The sequence below is a fragment of the Parambassis ranga genome, unplaced genomic scaffold, assembly GCF_900634625.1.
Source record: "Parambassis ranga unplaced genomic scaffold, fParRan2.1 scaffold_22_arrow_ctg1, whole genome shotgun sequence".
Classification (NCBI taxonomy): domain Eukaryota; kingdom Metazoa; phylum Chordata; class Actinopteri; family Ambassidae; genus Parambassis; species Parambassis ranga.
The window spans coordinates 4,786,021-4,807,123 of NW_021144778.1; the positions used below are offsets into that span (position 1 = coordinate 4,786,021).

At 43.4% G+C, this 21,103-nt stretch overlaps 1 protein-coding gene and 3 non-coding genes across 4 annotated transcripts; 1 reads left to right on the forward strand and 3 right to left on the reverse strand.

Moving 5' to 3' along the window:
- Nucleotides 1-924: 924 nt before the first annotated feature.
- Nucleotides 925-2,286, reverse strand: LOC114430307 (piggyBac transposable element-derived protein 4-like). Its single transcript, XM_028398611.1, has one exon. It carries the CDS (start codon nucleotides 2,284-2,286, stop codon nucleotides 925-927), a length of 1,362 nt encoding a protein of 453 aa, XP_028254412.1.
- Nucleotides 2,287-12,102: 9,816 nt separating this feature from the next.
- On the forward strand, nucleotides 12,103-12,174 carry trnad-guc (transfer RNA aspartic acid (anticodon GUC)). Its single transcript has one exon. It is a non-coding gene; the product is annotated as a tRNA-Asp (tRNA).
- Nucleotides 12,175-18,237: 6,063 nt separating this feature from the next.
- Nucleotides 18,238-18,309, reverse strand: trnaq-cug (transfer RNA glutamine (anticodon CUG)). The gene has a single exon. It is a non-coding gene; the product is annotated as a tRNA-Gln (tRNA).
- Nucleotides 18,310-19,422: 1,113 nt separating this feature from the next.
- On the reverse strand, nucleotides 19,423-19,513 carry trnay-gua (transfer RNA tyrosine (anticodon GUA)). The gene is given in 2 exon segments: nucleotides 19,423-19,458; nucleotides 19,477-19,513. It is a non-coding gene; the product is annotated as a tRNA-Tyr (tRNA).
- Between the last annotated feature and the right edge of the window lie 1,590 nt (nucleotides 19,514-21,103).

Here is a 21,103-nt window from a genome sequence, read left to right on the forward strand (position 1 = left end):
CATTGATATACCCCATGGGCGTTCCTGCCTGCCGGCCCACAGGGACATCTACTATCCCCCCTGCAGACCCTGGGTCATACAGCGAATAGACTATTAGTGTTTATTCCCTAATAAGGTAAAGCTCCAATTCCTCAAATCTCATAGGTTGTGAGTCCGATCTAGGGATGACCATAACATGGGGCAGTCAGGAGAAAAACACATTCCTTTAGAATCTGGCTTTTATCAGGTCAGAGGTGCTGCTGTCCTTAGTCTGAATTTATGACCATCTCGTACCAACCGGAGCTCCAGAGAGCAGAAAAACAACTGATCTCATCTGCCACAGCCCGAACTGCAGAAAACAAAGTTATGACACACTATGAAATTACTTCTTAACCTTCGCAAGTCTGGGCCTATTCTGGCCGTTTATGAATGCTTTTGGTTTTGTCTTAATATCCCACATTGAAAATATTTACCATACCCATGTTTGGTATCCTTTTTTTCAGCACAACCTCACCTATAAGATCTGATCATTATTTTTAGGTTTAACCTACTCTATTAACATATTGGGCCCCAAAACAAACAAAAATCACTAAATCCGAATGGAAAAAAATACTATTTATTACAATAAAAATATCACAAAAATGCTCAATGAACCGTTTTGAAACTTGAAAAAGTAAACATAGGTAGCAAATATGAACAAAGAAGCATAAAATTGATGATTGGTAAAAAATATATACAAATATTCACCATATAAACATGTGTATTTACAGGCGATTTTTGTACTACAAGTCTTCAAAAAAGAAAAACACTATGTGAAAAAAATTACAGCACTACTTTGATTTCCCAGAGTTCAAAATAGTGCAAATGTATAATAAAATCTGAGATGTAATCAAACTATATAGAATATTTATACAATATTATACAATATACAATATTTTGTTTTTTTTATTTATGCCACTCCTCGAAGCAGTTTCTGTCCACAATGAGACACAGAGGTACATCACAGGACTTGCACTTCCATGGAGTGAGGCTTCTTTTGTCCAACAGGTGGCACTGTTGGCAAATCCTGCGACCATGTGTGGCTTTCATGCTGGCATCTGTGACCTTTGCAATGGCAACAGGAATGTGGTCAGTACTCCTCTTGCAAGGAATGCCTGCGTGGTCTACCCCACACAACTGGGACAACAGTTCAGTTTGAAAATCCTTGTGGGACATGTGCTTCACCTGTTTTGATGCACTGATCTCACAATGAAGAATGTAGGCATTGGTAGTGGCAATGTCTACAAGGTGCAAAAACAGGGTGCGGTACCAGTGTGCGGTTCTGCGGTGGGTTGAATAATATTGGATCAGCTGGTCAGATAGGTCAACCCCACCCATGTGCTTATTGTATGCGATGACTGGTGTGGGGCAGGGGATGTTTTTCACTGCCCAGCATCCATCTTTGTCCTTCACTCTCCTCTTGACCACCTCCCCAGAAACTGCTGGATGGACTGTGGAGCATATGGACACCTCCCTGGTGTCCATCCACTTCACAAAGAGCAGGGGGCCTTCCCTGATCCATCTCACTGCCCCCCTCTCTGATTTTCTGGTGAGGGCATTTTCCCTACCAGCTGGACATCCTTTTCTGTTTTCCCTGTATGTTCCACAGGCTCCAAATTTGATGCTGGCCAAGTCTAGGAACAACTGGGGACTTGTATAAAAATTGTCCATATAAACATGGTAACCTGTGCCAAGATATGATGGCCTGATCAGGTTCATCACCGCATCGTATGACAGCCCATGCACCATGCGTGTGTGTGTTTTGCCTGCATAAACATTGAAATTTATTGTGTAGCCGTTGCTTGAGTCAGCCAACACAAAGAGCTTGATTCCCCACTTTGTGGGTTTATCCTTCATATACTGGGTCATGCCCGTTTTCGCCTTGGTGGCCACCATTCTCTCATCAACAGCCAGTTCTTTCCTTGGGTGATAATGAGCCTGGCAGGCACTGAGGATGTCATCCATGAGAGGCTTGATTCTGAACAACTTGTCATATGCTGGTGTTCCCTTCTTCTTGTCATTTGTTTGGTCATCCTCTGGGTCACTGGGGTGGATGTTCCAAAGCAGAGCCCTGAATCTGTCCCTAGGCATCACAGTAGCTGGGAATGGCACTGACGTGACTGTATTCTCCCTCCAGTAATCTTGGATGTTTGGCAGTGACACCAGTGATGTATATAAAAGCAGCCCAAAAAACTTGTAGCGCTCCTTGACTTCAACATCAGCCCATTTGTACTTCTTCCCCGCTGCTTTGTTCTTTGCTGCATACATGTTAGTGTTTCTGCAGAGGGTTAGCATTGTGGCTGGGGAGAAGTACAGCTGGAAGAGGTCCAGAGGTGAATAGGCTGCATGGGTGTCAACCTGGGCTCCGGGTGTTCGTCGTGGCATGAACCGGCTGACTTCTGGGGCAGTGTCGGCAACACTTCCAGTTTTCCATGGCTCTGGCTCCAAGCGATGGTGTGGCCGGGCTTGCTGAGATCTGGACCTCACCTGACTCCTCTTTTCACACCCTCTCTGCACAGGCCTCCGTGTAGAGGGTCCACTTCCTTCACCACTGTATTGGTGCAGGAAAATGATAAATAGATAAGAAAATCTGGAGACTAAAATTCTCATTCTCCTTACATCAATGTGAATGCTTACTTTACGAAAGAAAAATCACAACTAAGAGGCAAAACGTAACATAAATAAATAAAATATAATCCAAAGTAAACACTAGGAAAATCAGTGTATACATTGCTTTGAAATGAGCATGAAATTATTATACTCATCTAAATTTAGATAATGGGGTAACAAACAGCTGAACACTTACCAATTTATCTATGTAGACTTATTTATTATTTCACCTCTGCTCTGTACACATAAACCTTCCTGAATATAACATTATATGAAATATAAAACAGGTTTAGAGTTGTTTACAATAGAGCAAAGGCTATAAATACATTCATGGTAAGCTTACCGGTCATGGCTGATGACAAAAGGCGGGTCAGTCACCTCATCATCCTCAGCGCCACTCTCCTCCTCTGATGACGAAGATGAAGTGGGCTCACCCTCTTCATCTTCCTCTCTAAAAAACAAGTCAAGGGCTTGCTGAACATTCAGTGAACGCTTCATGTTCTCCTCAATATTCCTGGTCGTTTTCTTATCTTCTTCTCTTCTTCTGTAAATACACACGTCTTCTCCCGCTAACTCCGCTAACTCCCGCGGTTGACTTCCGGTTCGGTGATTTTGGCGCCTCCCCGAGTGACGTCAGACGTCGCTGGTATAGTCATCACATAGAATTACGTCAGCTCATTCAACACATGTGACCGACTTGTAAAAAGACAAAAACTGACGAGTACGTCGAGAGAAATGCAACGCCTGCCGAGCGCTCAGATCGCCCTTTTATGCTGTGACAAATACTCGAACTAAAACGTATCGTATCTCCGGTTTTACTGGGTGTATCAACATAAAATAAAAACTGGGTGAAAGTTCGAAATCTGCACGTTTCAAAGATGTGAACGGCTGCATTGTAGATGGCGGAGTTTTTGTGTTACGACGCGTTGAAAATGTCACGTGATATAATCACGCCGGCGTGATCATAGACTTGCGAAAAATTGCAAGTATGTAGAATAAATCTACATAGCCTACAGTACAGTGGATAAAGGATATAAATTACATTGCCATTCCAATACTGACATTAGAATAGAATAGAATCTGGCTTTTATCAGGTCAGAGGTGCTGCTGTCCTTAGTCTGAATTTATGACCATCTCGTACCAAGCGGAGCTCTCTCCAGAGAGCAGAAAAACAACTGATCTCATCTGCCACAGCCTGAACTGCAGAAAACAAAGTTATATGACACACTATGAAATTACATCTTAATACATTCAGTATCCTCGAATTACTTTGATTTTCTATAAAACTTCCTAACACATAAACACTTATGAAAATCACATTATTAAGTGATAAACACATTTAAACATGAATACTTCATGTTAGGGGCACACTCCTATATATCTGAACACACACTGCAGAATCAATTCTTTCACCCTACACTAGACAGGCTGATTTCACACAAGTGTGGCCAGATCAACCTGTCTCTGGCAACAGATTAAGTACCACAGGCTTCTGAACTGCTGTGATCTCCAACCTCACCTTTATTTCTAAGATATTTCAAAGGGTGGCTGCAAGTCAGTCCACCTACAGCACCGGTCTGTTTGAAGTGTTCCTGGATTCAACAATAATCTGTTAAATATCACAGACCAGAGTGAAATCAAGTCCTTTTGAGGCAGAAATAAGCCCCTGGACTCACTGTGGGGCCACAGTCACTTTTTGGCAGATGAAAACACCAGTTTTTGAGGTTTATTATTTTAAAGGGTCTTCGTGGTATAAATGTGCTGGCTGCATCATAAGTTCTTGTTATTTAATGATAGTTAATTATAACTTCCTGGACCTGCAGACTCTTTGTCTTCATATGGGCTGAATGAAGGGAGACTAGCACAGATTTGACATGTGTGACTTCCACATGCTTTCCTACCATGAATGGAACAAGTCAAGCAGCACATGATGTGTTTGTGTAACACTGGAGATGTTAGATGTACGTGTGCAGAACAAAGACATGACCCACAGCAGACCATCATGTCCTTCTGATCAGTTTATTGAGTCTGTTTGTGTCCGCTGCTTTCAGTCTGCTGCCCCAGCACACAACAGCAAACAAAATGCCACTGACAATCACAGACTCATCAGCAGCAAGTTAGGTGATATTCAGGCCAAAAAAAAATTCTTCAAACTTGGCACACATGTATAAGGCCTTCCTGTGATTGAGTCCTGTGAATTTGGTGCCCGTATTGCTGAGAAATTGCTGGAAATACGGTAAATCAGGTTTTCTTCATTGGAAGGAGGCCTGAGGTGTGTCACAGAATTGCTGAGTTAGTGCTGGAAATCATGTTTGGATCCCTACAGGGTCTCTGTAGGACCCAGAGGACAGAGAGTCCCACAGTGCAGACAGGCCCCCCTCTCAAAGGGGACAGGCAGGACATCTGGCCGGGGGAGAGGGAGGGGCCAGGTGGAGGGAAAGACAGTGCAGCAGCTCATTCTGCTGCAGACAGAGGGAGAGAGCAGACCATTCTGAGAGAGCTCCAGCAACTGTAAGTTAAGCTAGTTTCTTCTTCATGCTAATAGCTTAGCATAGATCCCTGTGCAGGTCAAAACAGCTCATATTACCAGTGTTGATGCATGTACTTTTATACAGCTTCAGTGATTTGATTCTACAGGATCTGTAGCTGTAAAATTACAGTTGAAAAACTTTTCTGTAGCAGAAAAAGTCAAAGGATTCAATCTAGGCCACCTGCATTGCTGCATTAATTTCAGATTGCAGCCTTTCTCCCAGTTTTTCTTTGACGTCAACAGGCATCAAGTAGAACCAGAGATATAATATGATATATTAATGCTGAATGAATCTTGAACCCCTTTTTCTTTCAGATGACAAAGCCTAAGCAAATGCTGACATGTCCTGTACGTGGTGGGACCTTCTGGTACGTCTCCAGGCACCTAATGAAGGCCCACCACATACAGAACACACAGGAGTGCACCGTGGTCAATTGTCTGGCCACAGGCCATATAGCCCTCGGCTGTGTGCAGTGCCAGTGGGGACGGCCTGCACCAATTGCAGGGAGCTGGTGGCCAAAAACCGGGCTCTTCGGGAGAAGCTGGCACAGCTGGAGGTGAGTGAAGGGTAACAGTATGGTTTCAGTTCATAGGATTAGACTGATGAAGTATGTATAGTATGTGAAGCTGGGATTGTGTGTGTGGAGTCTAGCATTACCCAGCAGTGAGGGAATCCTGTCTCTGGCCAGGCGGATGCAGGTCCCGAGCGCCTCCCGGCTCACCAGCTGCTGCTGCTTGCGAGCTTTTACGGCAATCTGGTGCCCCAGGATTGTCCTGTTAAGGTCCCGTTACATCTTTTTCAGGTAACTGAACAGGACAACCACACTCTGTGCCTTGAGCCGGCAGTGCTGCGGAGTGGGGTCTCAAATAGCCGATATTTTGTGGCCCCCCACTTGACATCAAAGGTTTTTTTTGCATATTTATACAGATCCTGGCCAAAAAGCAGGAAGGCTAAAATGCAGACTTTGCCTCCGGGTGGACAAAGAGAGGAGTGACACACCCTGGAAGTGTCAGGCTGTGATGTGCCCCTCTGTGTTGTGGTGGACAGGAACTGCTTTTTCAAGTGGCACAAATAATTTGTGTGCCACCTGAACTGTATATAATACTTGTAAATAGCTGTACAAAAAACGCCATAAGGCATTTCTGCATTCAAGGGTAAATAGTTGTAAATAATTTTGTTTTTTGCTACATCTGTACATATTTTTTGACATTTACAATTTGCATAAGCATTCTAAGTTATAAAAATGGTTTGTTAAACATGTTTGTGGTTTGCACAGTAAAAAATCTAACTTTTTCCCACTCGGATTTTATATTTTTTGTGTGATTTTAGGTCCAGTGTGTTAACACAGTATGTAAAAAATACAGTAAAAAATAACACCATAGTCACACTTGTGGGGTTGTACTGAAAAGAATGACACTAAACAAAGCAAGGTGAACCATTTTTAAGCTGAAATATAAAGAAAAAATTACAAGTAGTCAAAAACGGACCATTATACACATGACTCCAGAGGGTTTTAAAGTCTTCTTCATGCCTCAGTCAGTTATATCTCAGTCCAGGCTTTTATGTGCAGGTGTGGTTGTTGGGAGACAGAGAGTGTGTCTGACACTGACACCCTCACTGACAAACTGTCCGAAGCAGCACTTTGAAACCAGCCTGTCCAGTTAGGATCAACACTGATTGTGGATCAGTTTCAGCTGCTGTTGTGCAAATGGAACAGACAACAGGTGGAAATGAGAGGCAGTTATCAAGACAGCCCCTATAAAGGAGAGGTTCTGCAGGTGCTGACCACAGACCAGTTCTCTGCTCTCATCCTTTCTGCCTGATGTTTGATCACTTTGGCATTTTGTCACTGCTCTAGCACAGACAGAGACACTCTCAGTCTGTCCACATCAGTGTCAGTGAAGATTTCAGATTGTTTATAAAGTGTTCATTCTGGAGCTGTTCCACATTTGTTGTGGAAAATTACAGTAAACAATGAAATACTGTGAGAAAGTTATGTACTGTGTGATGAATAAGGTCCTTGTATTCTATTACAGTGGATTAAGATTATTGAGGACATCTACTGTGAATCTGTCGCTGTAAGTTACATTCTGTTATTTTTCTGACCAACCAAACGAGGTCAACACTCGTCAGTATCGTACCTAGCTAGTCTCAGTTGTGGAGTAGGCTGTAGAACAGAAGCTCTCCCTCTCAGAATGTCTCACACATGTAAGGTATGTCTGTTTAGTACAGCGACGATTTCAGCATTCATCCTGCATGTTAACATTGTACAGACTGCTAGTCTCATGTGGCTGTTTCCCTTTGCAGCTCTAGCTGCCATCAGGTCAAGAAAGGTCACAGAGATGGACATGGTGATTAAATATGATGCAGTACAAGTTCTTATGAGTTCTTTACAGTTGTTATGAAGATTATGTATAAAGGCTGTCAGACTGCCTGGGTCTAACTGCTGCCAATGTTACCACTGTTTCCTATAAGGAAAACATGGTGAAACAAGCCAACATGCAGACTCCATATAAAAACAGCACAAAGCCTGTATTTCATACATAGACCAACTTTATACCTGACTGCATCCAACCTCTGTGCTGCCTGAGCCATCCCTGTGTTTCTGTGCTGCTACCAAATAAATCTCATCCTGTAATGAAATCTATACCTGATGTATGCCAGTGATCCAGCAGACATGTTACCTCAGGTCTCGCTGTCATGCTGCCTCTCAGTTGATTCTGCAGTGGTTCACTGGCTCCTTCAGTGTGGTCTTGCTGTCAGACCGTCTCCTTGTTTTGATGAACAGTGTAAAGGAAACATGCCAACTTCAGGTTTCGTTGGTCTTCAGGTTTTTCTAGAAAGACACACAAAAAAGACAAATCACTAACCACAGTATTATAACAGCACAAAATGTCTCACATTTATCACAACTGCCATGACAGTCTGCAAACTTACTGGCTGTTTATGAGCAACAGCTGCTGATGAGGTCTCCGAGGCCTGGATCAATCTTCAGGGACTCCTCATGTCCTATAAATATGTATGTCAACATTAAAAGAAATGAATGTTACTGTGTGTATGGGACATTTTGAGCATGAAACAACCTCCTGTCACATTTACAACACGTACCTGAACCAAAGAGGAAGTCCAGCTGGTATTCCTGCTCCACAGTGTAGCTGCCTGGGTCCCTGGTATCCTTTGCTCAGCTTCCTGTTCAGCAAAGACAAAACAAACAATTGCATCAGTGCACAGTTCTGTGTAAGTGATCTGGTGAATAACTTTTAATATAAAATACAAACTGTGACGATCCATCTGAGAAGCCTCCTCTGGGACTGAATAAAACATCAAAACTGGAATCAAGTTGCTGAACAAGTACAAGGAACAGCATTGCCTAATAATACATAAACATAAAATAACTTCACATTTACCTCACTTTCTTCTCTCTTTGTCTCACTCTCCCAAACACCCAGAAACCTAAAACATCTTCAACATTCTGAAAACTGGGTTAGTGCAGCACATAAAATACAAGAGAACACATCTGAACATATGGAACACAGCAATGAACAAAACCAAGTAGCCCCAGACCTGAACACAACAGGTGTCGACGGGAGAAAAGCCTGATCTGTCGGACCTCATTCAACCGGCCGTGCCCCGTTTATGCAGGCTCCAACCAGCTGTCTAAGGCCAGACCGGGTTCTCCTGTCTTTCCTCTGCATTTGCCATGTCCACCTAAAACATCCTGAACACATACATAAGAACACACAGCCACCACACCTAACATATATAAGAATGAACAAAAACAGTGTATGCATATATGAGTGGTATGTTAGCGTTGTATGAGAGAAGGACAGAGGGAATGGGAGAGAGTGTGGGAGTGAGGAAGAGCACAGCTGGTAAACAGAAATGAACAGCGTTATGGCTAAAATATGACACTGTGGGCTGTTTTGAGGCCTGAAAGTCCTTTGACTCAAGTTAAACTGCAGGCAAACTGTCAGACAGAACACTTCCTTCTGTTGAAGTTGGGCTTTAATGGCCGTGGGCAAACTCTTTAAAAAAATGTCATGTCCCCTATCGGTTAAATGAACGCCATCTCGCAAAAACAGCCCAGGAGTCATACTTTGCGTCAGTGTGATGCACAAAGTGTGCACCAACTGAACAGACATATGCAGCCATAACACTGTTCACGAACCTGCGGGCCTTGTCTATGTTACCAGGATTGGCAACACCCCTCCACCTGCACCTCTGATTGAGCCCAGAGAAGATGATTTTCATAGCTGGATGCTGCAGGCGGAGGTGGTGCAGGTCCTCCTTCATCGCTGCAACAAGCCTGACACTTGAGACCCGCTACAGTGGATGAGGAGGACGTCTGGAACTGCTCTTCCTCGTAGGGACCTGGAGAAGAAGGGGAGGAAATGACTCCACCTGAGACCACCCCACCCAAACCAGTAGATGGTGGTCCTGTTGACCCCAAGGGCGTTTCCCACTGTGGCTGCAGCTCTCTCGCCACCACGTCGGATGTAGCTGTCCCCCATTATTGTTGGTTGAGATCGACATGTTGACATGAAATTATAATAGTCCTATAATATTTACAAGAGTTTAGAATTGAGGCAACTGGACTTAAGGATGGTGTTTTGAAGACCGCCAAGAATGAGAGCATCCACACATACAGTATAACCTATAACACTTACTGGTGTGACTTGGTGTGGCAGCCTCTGAGGCACATGCCATCGTCCTCATAACCTCAGTTGATTTCTGAAAGAAGGGAAAAGATTCATTTAATATATATTTTAAACAGATGGAATAATAATACAGTGAACAAACTATGGGAGATTTAAGCTGAACAGTGTGATGGGGACGGCCAAAACGGTTTGGTGGGTGGAGGTGTTTCAAGCATCTGAGAGCAAATAAGTCACATTTGACTTTAACTCCTGTCGTGCATATTGTGTACATGTAAATAACCAAAACCATGACGGAATGTCTGTCAAGATGGAAACAATGCAAGCTAAATAAACTATGCAATTAAGAAGTGAGGAGTACATTCTGTCTCATTCACTTCAGTCAGTGAATGAGACAGAATGTACTAAGTTCTGTTAAACTGAGGAGAATTTCATGACTAACTGAGTGGAAGATGCAAAATACATACATCTGCAGTTGGAGAACGGGAGCAGGAGGGTGCAGCATCCATTCTCTGCAACTGTGTTGGTGGTGGAGGCGTCAGGGCCGTCTGAGAGCAGAGCATTTCAACTTTACGACTACTGAAAGACCACCTGACTGAGTATTGGCATATCATAACATATTACAACAGAAGAAGCATTAATCACTTCTTGACTTTAAATAGGGACACTGACATAAGAACATTTACCTGTGCAGCAGGAGAGTCTCTGGCTGCGACCTCTGGTGGTCCAGGATCTGCCAGGTCCAGCCGCCTCCAGCGCACCGTTTGGGCCTGGGACCTCTTCCCCTTCCGCGGCATTGTCCTGTGAAGAAGGTAGACAGAGTTGTCTGTATATGTACTGTGTGTATATGTATGTATAGCTATGTGTTATTTATATAGAATATGTGTGTGCGTGTAGGTGTTAATGTGTTTAATGTTATTTATATAGAATATGTGATTGTAGGTGTATCCAGCGTCGATCTGAAGAGTTTTCCAAAGAGCTGAAAGGAAGAAAAAAAAAATCTGTCAGGGCACAGTTACATTTCTATTCTAACAATATAAAAAGCACTACTGCTTCTATTACAGCTGAAGGTTTCCAACCATGTACAGAATCATTGTATCACTGAATTACATACAAAATAACAGTTGTGGCTGTGTTAGCGTTGTAGATGACTGGCTCAGAAAATGCTGCAGTATAGTAGTACACACAGTATCTGTGAAGAGGACACAGAAAATCAACACATGCATTGTGTTTACTGTCACTTCTTGTATATGCTGCTCACACAACCCAATGACTCCATGGGTATTAATAAAGGTTATGTGAACGCACGACACTGTGATAAATTGTTCAGTTTTAAATGACAGTAGCTCTGGTGCTTTAACACATCTTCATTAATATTCTTCGTTTAACAGTGAAACTGCCGAACTAATCGGACTGTAAAGAGAAGTTACACTAATTTAACCAAAAGTGCATCAGAATGAAATCTCCTACCCTACCTTTAAGGCTGTGAACCCCTCACTGCACACTTTAAACTCCGTTCTCTCTGTTTAAACACTGTCAGAGTTCAAACCTTCGTAGGAAATAAGTCCAGTATTACAGAATGAAACCAAAGATCAAACCTGTTTTCAGCAGCATTCTGCATTCTGGAGATGGACTGACACTGGTCTACGGACTATCCGGACCAGAACTCAATGAGCTGTAAGAGAAAAACAAGGTGAGAGGTGAACTGGTTATAGGAGGGACCACTGTAATGCAAACATGTGATTTGCTGATTCTGGTGTTTTTAGGTTTTGATTTAAATTTCACAAAATCATTTATTTGCATTCAATTATTTTTGATTGTAACCATATATAATTCATACTTCTGTCTGTGTTCTAAGAGTCTTAAAAATATGTGGTTTCCTTTTTATTTACAGTGTGCATGTCATGTGACTTATGAACGTACAGTTTGTGCATATATATAAACAGTTTGATTTCCAGGTTGATGCAGCAACAGCTGCTGCTCTGACACCATTGTTCATGTCTTCCTCTCTCTGCACTGTGTTAACACACCTGAATGCTGCAGAGCATCTTCTTCTTTCCTGCTAAATAAATAATGGCCCTGTGGTCTGGTGGTGTCGGTTCACCTTGGACAGCGATGGACAGGAGGACAGGAAGGTCCGGCTGCTCTCAGCTGGGACCTGTGTGTGTCTGGGTGCACACACACCTGCAGTCTGCCCACAGTTACTGACGTAGCCACTCCGTCACACCCCAGCTGACACATGACCGCACCAGGTGGCTGCTGCTATGACAGATGGAGGTTGTTAGCATTCCTCGTTAGTATAGTGGATAGTATCTCCGCCTGTCACGCGGAAGACCGGGGTTCGATTCCCCGACGGGGAGAAAGACTTTTACCACCAGATAGGATGATACTGACCCTGTACATTGCTGCTGCAATAGAAAACATTTCCCAGTTTGGGATAAATAAAGTATTTGTTCTGTTCTGTTCGTCTTGTGTCTTGTGAGCTTTAGATTATATTATTTCTTGGGCTCTATGCTCTAAGTGTCTTAAAAATATGTGATTTCCTTTATTTACAGTGGTGCATGTCATGTGACTTTACTTATGCAACATGTATGATAATGTTCTGTCTCCTCTCATTTCCAGACGTGCAGCCAAAAACATGTGACGGTATCATCATGGTCTCAGAGAGAAGAGCTGAGTGTGTCTGTTCTGATCTTTGTTGTGTCTCTTCTCCTCTGTAGTTTCTGCTTGTTGCTCCGTCACACGCCCTCTGCTGGTGAGCCGCGTCATTACACACAACCTCTGCTGCTGTCAGACTGTATAATAACCACTTCTGATAGGAGCAATATTCACACACCACAGTGTACAACACATTATTTATTTAGTTTCTGATGCACTATGTACAGTTTTCTTACAGACCACTTCTCCCTCCACTCACCTGTGCAATAACTGTTCATATGTAAACTGTTGATGATTCTATTCTATATTTTATTGGTAGTTTATTTTATCATATATATCTTTTCTTAACTTATCCTTTGCTGTCTGTACCTGCTGTTGCAAAAATGCAATTTCCCCATTGTGGGACTAATAAAGGTTTCTTAATCTTAATCTTAAGACTGTCTGGAGGACACACAGAGTGGACATGGGTCACAGAGTGCTGCTGCTGTTTGTGTCTCTGCAGCATGGGCAGCTGCTCCTGCTCCACTCGTCACCGGCTGATTGTTCACACCTGTGATCAGTCATCAGCCAATCCTGCTGCAGCTTCCATCTAGTATATGTGTCCAATGGAAGCTGAGCAACATGTCAGCTACACACATAGAAACACTACACATAGTTTGTCATATAAATAACATGGATTGAATCATGTTGTACAGTCAATGGAAACAAAAAGCACTGAGAGTGGTGCTGGTAGTGCAGCAGTGGATGGAGGCTGAAGAGCTGCCACCTAGTGTCAATATTTGGTATTAACTCTGACTACATATTCCACCTTTAACTCTCTGCCATATATACTGTGCCATGTGTGAAGTGATAATAACATGTGAATGTGAATTTATTGTAAAGAACTTTACTTATTATCCCTGTTATAAGTGAGCAGTGTGTGTGTGTGTTTGATGGAGTGTGTAATGTCTGCTCAGTGTTACTGATGCTGCTGTGTGTGATCTGAAAACTGATCAAACTGTGATGTGTCTGATGCTGACAGAAGAATCAGAGGTCAGACAGTCGGATCCTCCTCTGTGACACCTTTAACATCATATCAGAAATCTCTGTCTGCTTCTGGTACATGCAGCTGATCACCAGCAGGGGGCTCACTGCTTTGCTGTCACTCAGGGGGCCTGTTCTGTCTGCCACTGGGATATGATGAGGTGAACTTCAGAGTTTGAATGGATTTCATTTGTCATGTGTTTATGATCATTTTATGAATCAGTTCAAATAAAGGAGACTCACTGAAGTCACAGTTTAGTGTTTTAATACTTATACACACTTATTTTGAAGTGCTATCAACTTGATGAGTCTTCCTGTTGAAGCACGAGGCAGGACGTGTGTCAGAACATCCATGAACTGAGTAGATTAAGAGGAAAAGCTGATGTGTCACAGCTGCTGGTTGTGTTCTTTCAGTGTCTCCATCTTGATGAAATGAGGTGTTTTACTTCCTCCAAGTAGAGTGGACCTGGCTCACAGAGTGCTGCTGCTGTCTCTGTCTCTCTGTGAGCAGCATGTTAAACAGCAGGCTCTGAATAGTGACGTCATGATGTCACAGTCACATCAGTCTAATCTCCCAATCGGAGAGAGAGCTGTCATCAACAGCAGAAAGTGCAGGAAGCTCATGGTGTGCAGGCCTCTGATGTGTGGAGGCTGTCGGCTTGTAGCAGCCAACAAGAAGGGAGTTTGTAAAAGTTCTCTGTAACTTTAGATGTGAGGATTCAGAAAGAACTTAGATCAGATATGTGCAGCACTTGTGCAACACTTGTGCAACAGATACTGCAACAGTGACAGCTCTTCTGAAGAAAGCCTGAGGAGCTGAGACCTGGATGAGACACTGATACAGCTTTGCTCTGCTGACAGGAAGGATGAAGGCTGACCACACACACACACACACACACACACATAACACACACAGACACACACGCACATACATAACACAAACATATAGACACACACACGCTCTTACAGACACACCACACAAACACACATACAGAAACACATTCTTACACACACACACACACACACATAGACGCAACACACACACACACAATCATACACACACTCTTACAGACATGCACACACATTTATTGTCACACCGGCTCAGAAAGTGTGACAAATTGGGGAGGACAAACACAACTTTAACCGTTTGACCATTTTATTGAAGAAAGAACAGTAGTTGTACACCAACAATTGACAAACAAGGAAATGTGCAAACAAAATACACCGCCATGCCTGCAGCAGGCTGGAGAGAGCAGCCCTCCTAGTAGGCCAGACAGGGAGAGAGAGAGTGAAGCAAACAGACTGGGAACTCTTAAACCGTCTCCAGCTCGTCAGCACAGGAGAGCTGCATAAGCTCAGGATCAGCTCCACCCAGCAACCTCCTGCACACACAGGGCAGAGACAGCAGCAACAACACAACACTCCCTGAGAGGCCAACACAGGGCCACAATATAGACACTGACACACACTAACACACAGACACATGCACACAAACATATACAGACACACACACATACACACAATACACTGCTTCAGACACACACACTGCCTGCTTCAACTGTGGAAAGGCTTCCTGTGCATCAGTACAACAGGCTGTTGGGCCTTTGCAGGATCCTGCAGGGTCGACCCCAAAGTTCAGACTCACAGTTCATAGCAGGACTGAGCTGGATGCAGTCACAGCTCCTCACTGTGTGCAGCAGCTGGACTGAGCTGAACACAAAAGGCAGAAAGAGCAGAGCTGATAAGTCACATGACTGATGCACTGACACTCTCTCTAGTCAGCTCCTCCACCAATCAGGCGCTGCCTCGCTGCTCATGCAGCCAATCAGGTTGTAGCAGTACATTTAAAGCTTTCCTCTCTCTGCTGTCAGCTGTCATTCCAGATCACCTTTGAGAGCAGAACCCCCCAGAGGGCTGGACCTGACTGCTGTCCTGATAAAGACCTGAGGAAGACTGTTTGGAGGACACACAGAGTGGACATGGGTCACAGAGCGCTGCTGCTGTTTGTGTCTCTCTGGAGCTCCGGTAGGACTCTGCTGCCATGACGATGTCTTTATAAGAGCTGGGAGAAGAGTGTGTGTGTGTTTTTATTTGTTTTCTTTACTGACAATCTTATTATGGATAATGCTGCTAAGGATCACAGTGGAATTAGTCTGATTGTTTTTAAAGTTGTTATTATAGCAGTTTATGTTCACTGTGTATGCAAGTCCACACTGGATGTTCCTTTTTTAGGATTAACATTTATGGAGCCCCGAAAGGGACATTTGCAATTTATTTATTTATTTATTTATATTTCATGCTGTTTTTATTTCATCCCTAATATGCAAATCTCCTCTTAAGATACAAATCATAAAGTACACAGTCCTTCTCTGGATAACTATAAACTTCACTACATCCAGTGGTTAAACAGACTGAGCCCTGTTGTTGCTGCTGTCAGCTACAAGGAGACATAAACACAGTGTGAACTGAATCAATATGAATTAAAATGGAGGAAACCTTTATTTGACCCACAATGCAGAAATTAAATCAATACATGTAACATTCAATGAAAACATGTGGCAATAAATGAATGACTAATATGCCACCATATGAACGATCTGGCACCGCCTGGCTGCGGCTCCAAGCAGATGAAGGGAGGTTGGTGAGAGGTGATGAGGTGATGAAGATGATGATCTGTTCTTATTGAGGGTGATGAAGATGATGATCTGTTCTTATTGTCTAAACAGGAACAGTTGAAGCACAGCTTGTAGCCCCTGTATCTCAGGCTTCTCAGCTTCTCTTCAGATGTTTGGACGTTTCTGCTGGAACCTCTCATTTAATGACTCACATTTAGAACTTTTGACTTTATGGGGAGGATGGACTGATTTTGGAATGAGGATGCTTCAACACTTCAGGACTGCTTTGAAGTGACTGACTGGCAGGCACTCTGTGAACCCCACAGCCAGGACATTGATGGAATCACAGAGTGCATCACTGGATACATAAACTTGTGGACAGTGTTGTTCCAGTTAGGACAGTGAATTGTTACCCCAACAACAAGCCATGGGTGACTAAGGACATTAAAGCCATTTTAAACAGAAAAAAGAAGGCATTCAAAGCAGGCGACAGGCAGGAGGTGCGAGCTACACAGAAGGACCTGAGAATAAAAATCAGGGAGGCCAAGGAGAAGTCCAGGAGGAAGCTGGAGTGGAAACTTCAGCAAAACAACACAAGAGAGGTGTGGAGTGGCATGAGGACCATCACTGGTTACAGGTGGAGCAGCAGGGGTGGAGTTAATGGCAGTGTGCAAAGGGCCAATGAGCTGAATCAGTTTTTTAGTGACCCCAGTTCACCCTGCTAACGACTCTGACCCCTCGGCTGACAGTCATCACCTGGGAATTACTGGTTCCCCACCTCCACCGATCACCTTCACCACAGAGCAGGTGAGAAGACAGGAAGTCATTCCGGCCCGTCTCTATCAAACTACTGAACTCTGAACTGTAACAGTCACTCAGACACTGTACATTCATACTGGTACATTCATGTCAGGCTCTTTACTGTGTAAAGGTTTTTACACAATAGTAAATATGTTCTTTAGATACGACTCAGGGATTTAAATGCTGTCTAGGTATTTCAATATTTCTATTTCATATTTCAATGATCTTTTCTTCTATTTGTCTGTAACAAACAAGAATTTCCCCTCGACGATAAAAAAAGTAATTTCTGATTCTGTAACCTGCGATTCCACCACTAGATGTCAGCATTGCACAGCATTGGTGGTTCAGTTCAGATTGAGAGAATGCAAAGTGTGTGAAGATGTCATCAAAGCAAAAGCTGGCTGCTTGGAAGAATGTCAAACATCAAACATATTCTGCTTGGTTTAACACTTTGTGTTCACTGCATCATTCCACATGTGTTCCTTCATAGCTCTGATGTCTTCAGGATGAACCTACAATGTAGAAAGTCATAAAAACAAAGACAAACCACTGAGTGACTTTTGACTGGTACATTTAAAATGTCATCATATGTCCTAACCAGCAGGGGGAGCACTGAGCATAAACTCTCTGTCTCACATGTTATTGTCATGTGTTTTTATGGACGATGATGCTGACTGTTGTTTTCTTGCTTCTCTCTGTAAACAGCTTGTAAACAGCAGCTTCCCTGAGGGGAAACTCAGCTAATAAATGATGCTGTAACCTCTGGGACTTGATCTGCTGGGTGGGAGTCCACTACATTATCCATCCATCCTCATCCATCCAGCTGAGATACTGAATGTGGGTTTTCATTGGTTGGTTTATAACCATCAAAATTAAAAGAAATAAACACTTGAAATATTTCAGTCTGTGTGGAATGAATGTTTGCATTATACAGCTTTCACTTTTTGAATGGAATTACTGAAATAAATCAACCTTCTGATGATATTCTAATTATATGACCAGCACCTGTAGTGGTGTTTTGTTGCAGCCTGTGGGGTCACCATAGAAACAAAGCTATTTTATTTTGCTTAGAGAGCACTTGAGAGCACTCCCTAATACTTGTTCTTGTTTCCTGAATAATGAGTACTAGCAGGACATAGCAGCATGGGGAGCAGAGGATTCCATGTTATAACTGGATCATCCAGCACAAGCAGCAGGATTCAGCACCACAGCCTCCTTCATGGCCTTCAGTCCATTAATGACTACAGCTGGACCAATGAACCGACTGTGGACTTCTCCATAGACTAAACTGTGTAGAAAGGACACCAGGATAACTGTTCAAACAAAAGGTTCCACTGAGATTTGAACTCAGATCGCTGGATTCAGAGTCCAGAGTGCTAACCATTACACCATGGAACCTCCTCTGTGAGTAAACCTGACTGGAAGAGAACCAGAGACCTGTCTTGTCCAGATGGTCTGTCTTTCTAGAAATGGAGTCTGTCAGTTGTTAAAATGAGTGAGCTGATGTCCAGGTGTAGAACAAAGGAGCTCCTGCTAGCAGTGGTGAAGTTTGTACCTACCAGCTTCAAATGAAGACAGAAGTGTCCTCTGAGGACTCACACAGCACTACAGTAGATCATTAATCAATCAGCGCTCATGCTAACGGCTAACAGCTCAATGTCCTTACTGCAGATCTGTTCTTTGACAGTGATGTGTCCAGGATTACACCATCTATCATTAACAAACAATACCAGCCCCCCTCCTTTCCTCTGACCGCACTCCACTGTCCTGTCTGTCCTCGCCAACTGAAATCCATTTAGAGCAACGTTAGAGTCCAGTGTTAGCACCGTTAGCCAAGTTTCAGTAAACAACAGCATGCACTACTACATTTTTTAAACAAAGATTTACAGCAGGGGTCTCAAACTCAACTTACCCGGGGGGTGATGGGGGTCGAGGCTGGGTGAGGCTGGGCCGCATCAAGTATTCCACAAAAAAGCATTCAAATATTCCAAAATACAACTGGTCCGATCTTCTCAATCTTCCAGGTCAGAATTCATTAATCGTAAATTGATATGCAGCGATTTTCCCTTAGTTTCACTAAGATTAAAAGCTAAACATTGTTTACTAAATAAAAACTGCATGTCATATTCCTTAATGACTGATTTGCTGTACCATTGGGGTCCTAAAGGACCGGTGACACCTATGTCACCGTGGGTCCTTAAGGAAACAGGTTTGTTTGCAGGTGATTTTGTGTTCACAGACGCAGAGCTAGCAAATTTTAAAAAGGCTCTATCGACTTGCTAAAGGTAAGATTTGACCAGTCAAGGATTGGAATGACTACATAACACATCCTTCATTACATAAACGTGTTGTAAACACATGTATCGAACAAATGCACTTCAGATAAAAAATCAAATCAGATAAAAATCATTGTGACATATATGTCACAATGATTTTTATACCCTTTAGCCAAAAAAATCGGTGAAAAAATGATGTGACATTATGATGAAACTCTCGAGGGTTAAAAGTCTCTCCTTCAAGCCGGATTTGAACCAGCGACCTAAGGATTTCAGTTTTATTGTCTCACTACAGTCCTCCGCTCTACCAACTGAGCTATCGAAGGGTGGGATGAGAAAGGAATGCCCGAGCACAGCCGAGCGTTCATAGTTGACTCAAACACGGGTCATCTGTGCTTGATTTGAAAGTCAGGATTGTGGATTGGATTTGTGTGTTCATAAAGACGTGAAAAAAATCAGACCAGATTTTCCTCATCCTGGAATGCAGCTTAAGACTTTGTGGTAGTATGACCACTTTACATCTTGACCATACTAGAATAGAATAGAATATATACTTTGAGGCAAGGCGTCTGGACTTGTAGAGTTTTCTAGAAGACGTTTCGCTGCTCATCCAAGCAGCTTCATCAGTTCTAACTGTTTGGTGGGAAACATGGTTTATATGTGGTTGCAGACCTCAGTGGGTGGGTCTGGGTCAAACTTAAAAACAATAGCACTAAATGTTTCCATAACTACCTGTGATGATCTGGCAGGTGTGTCTAACGACTGGCTAACGACTATGAAACTGTCGGAGGGGGACTGGTTGACAGCCCTTTGTTCTTGCTGTGAGTATGTGCAAACTTCCTGGGAATGGATGGAATCACTGCATTGTATGCTTCCTGGGGAAGCCACTCCATGCCTGTATGGACTCCCCAAGACTCACAAGGAGTCCCCCTCAGACCCATCGTCAGCAGCACAAACTCAGTCACATACAACATGGCTAAGCACTTGGCTGAACTCCTGACACCACTGGTAGGACTTTGTGAACAAGGTAGAGAAGATCCGAATGGACCCAGACGACACTATGGCCTCATTTGATGTCACCTCCCTGTTCACCTGCATCCCTACATCAGAAGCCACAGAGACGCTAAGGACGTGCCTCACACAAGACAGCACACTCAAGGAAAGAACCAACCTCATGCCAGACCACCACTTATTTCCAGTACATTGGGAACTTTTACAGACAGAAGCATGGCTGTGCGATGGGATCACCTGTGTCTCCTATTGTGGCCAACCTCTACATGGAAGAAGTGGAGAGAAGAGTCTTGAGTTCCTTTTCTGAAACCACCTCCACCCACTGGTTTAGATATGTGGATGACACCTGGGTGAACAATGAAGTGGAACGGTTCACAGAACACATCAACGCAGTGGACAACAACATCAAGTTCACTCGGGAGGACATCAGGGAGAACAATCTGGCCTTCTTGGACTGCACAGTACATATTGAGGAGGACAGGAGCCTCAATGTGGAAGTCTACAAGAAACCCACACACATGGACCAGTACCTGTTGTTTGATTCACACCACCCATTGGAACACAAACTGGGAGTCATCAGGACCCTGCAGCACAGAGCACAAACTGTACTAACCAGCTCAGAGGGGAAGAAGAAGGAGCAACACCACATCAGGAAGGCCCTGCAAACCTGTGGCTACCCCAAGTGGGCACTCATCAAAGCCACTAAAACAAGACCCCCCCAGCAACAAGAAGACAGAGGACAACAACCGGCGGAGAAAGAACATCTCTATTCCATAGGTGTCAGGAGTATCAGAGAAACTCTGCAGGATCTTCAACAACCATGACATTTCGGTCCATTTCAGACCGATGACAACACTGAGACAGAGACTGGTTCACCCGAAGGATAAGATTCCCAGGGAGAAACA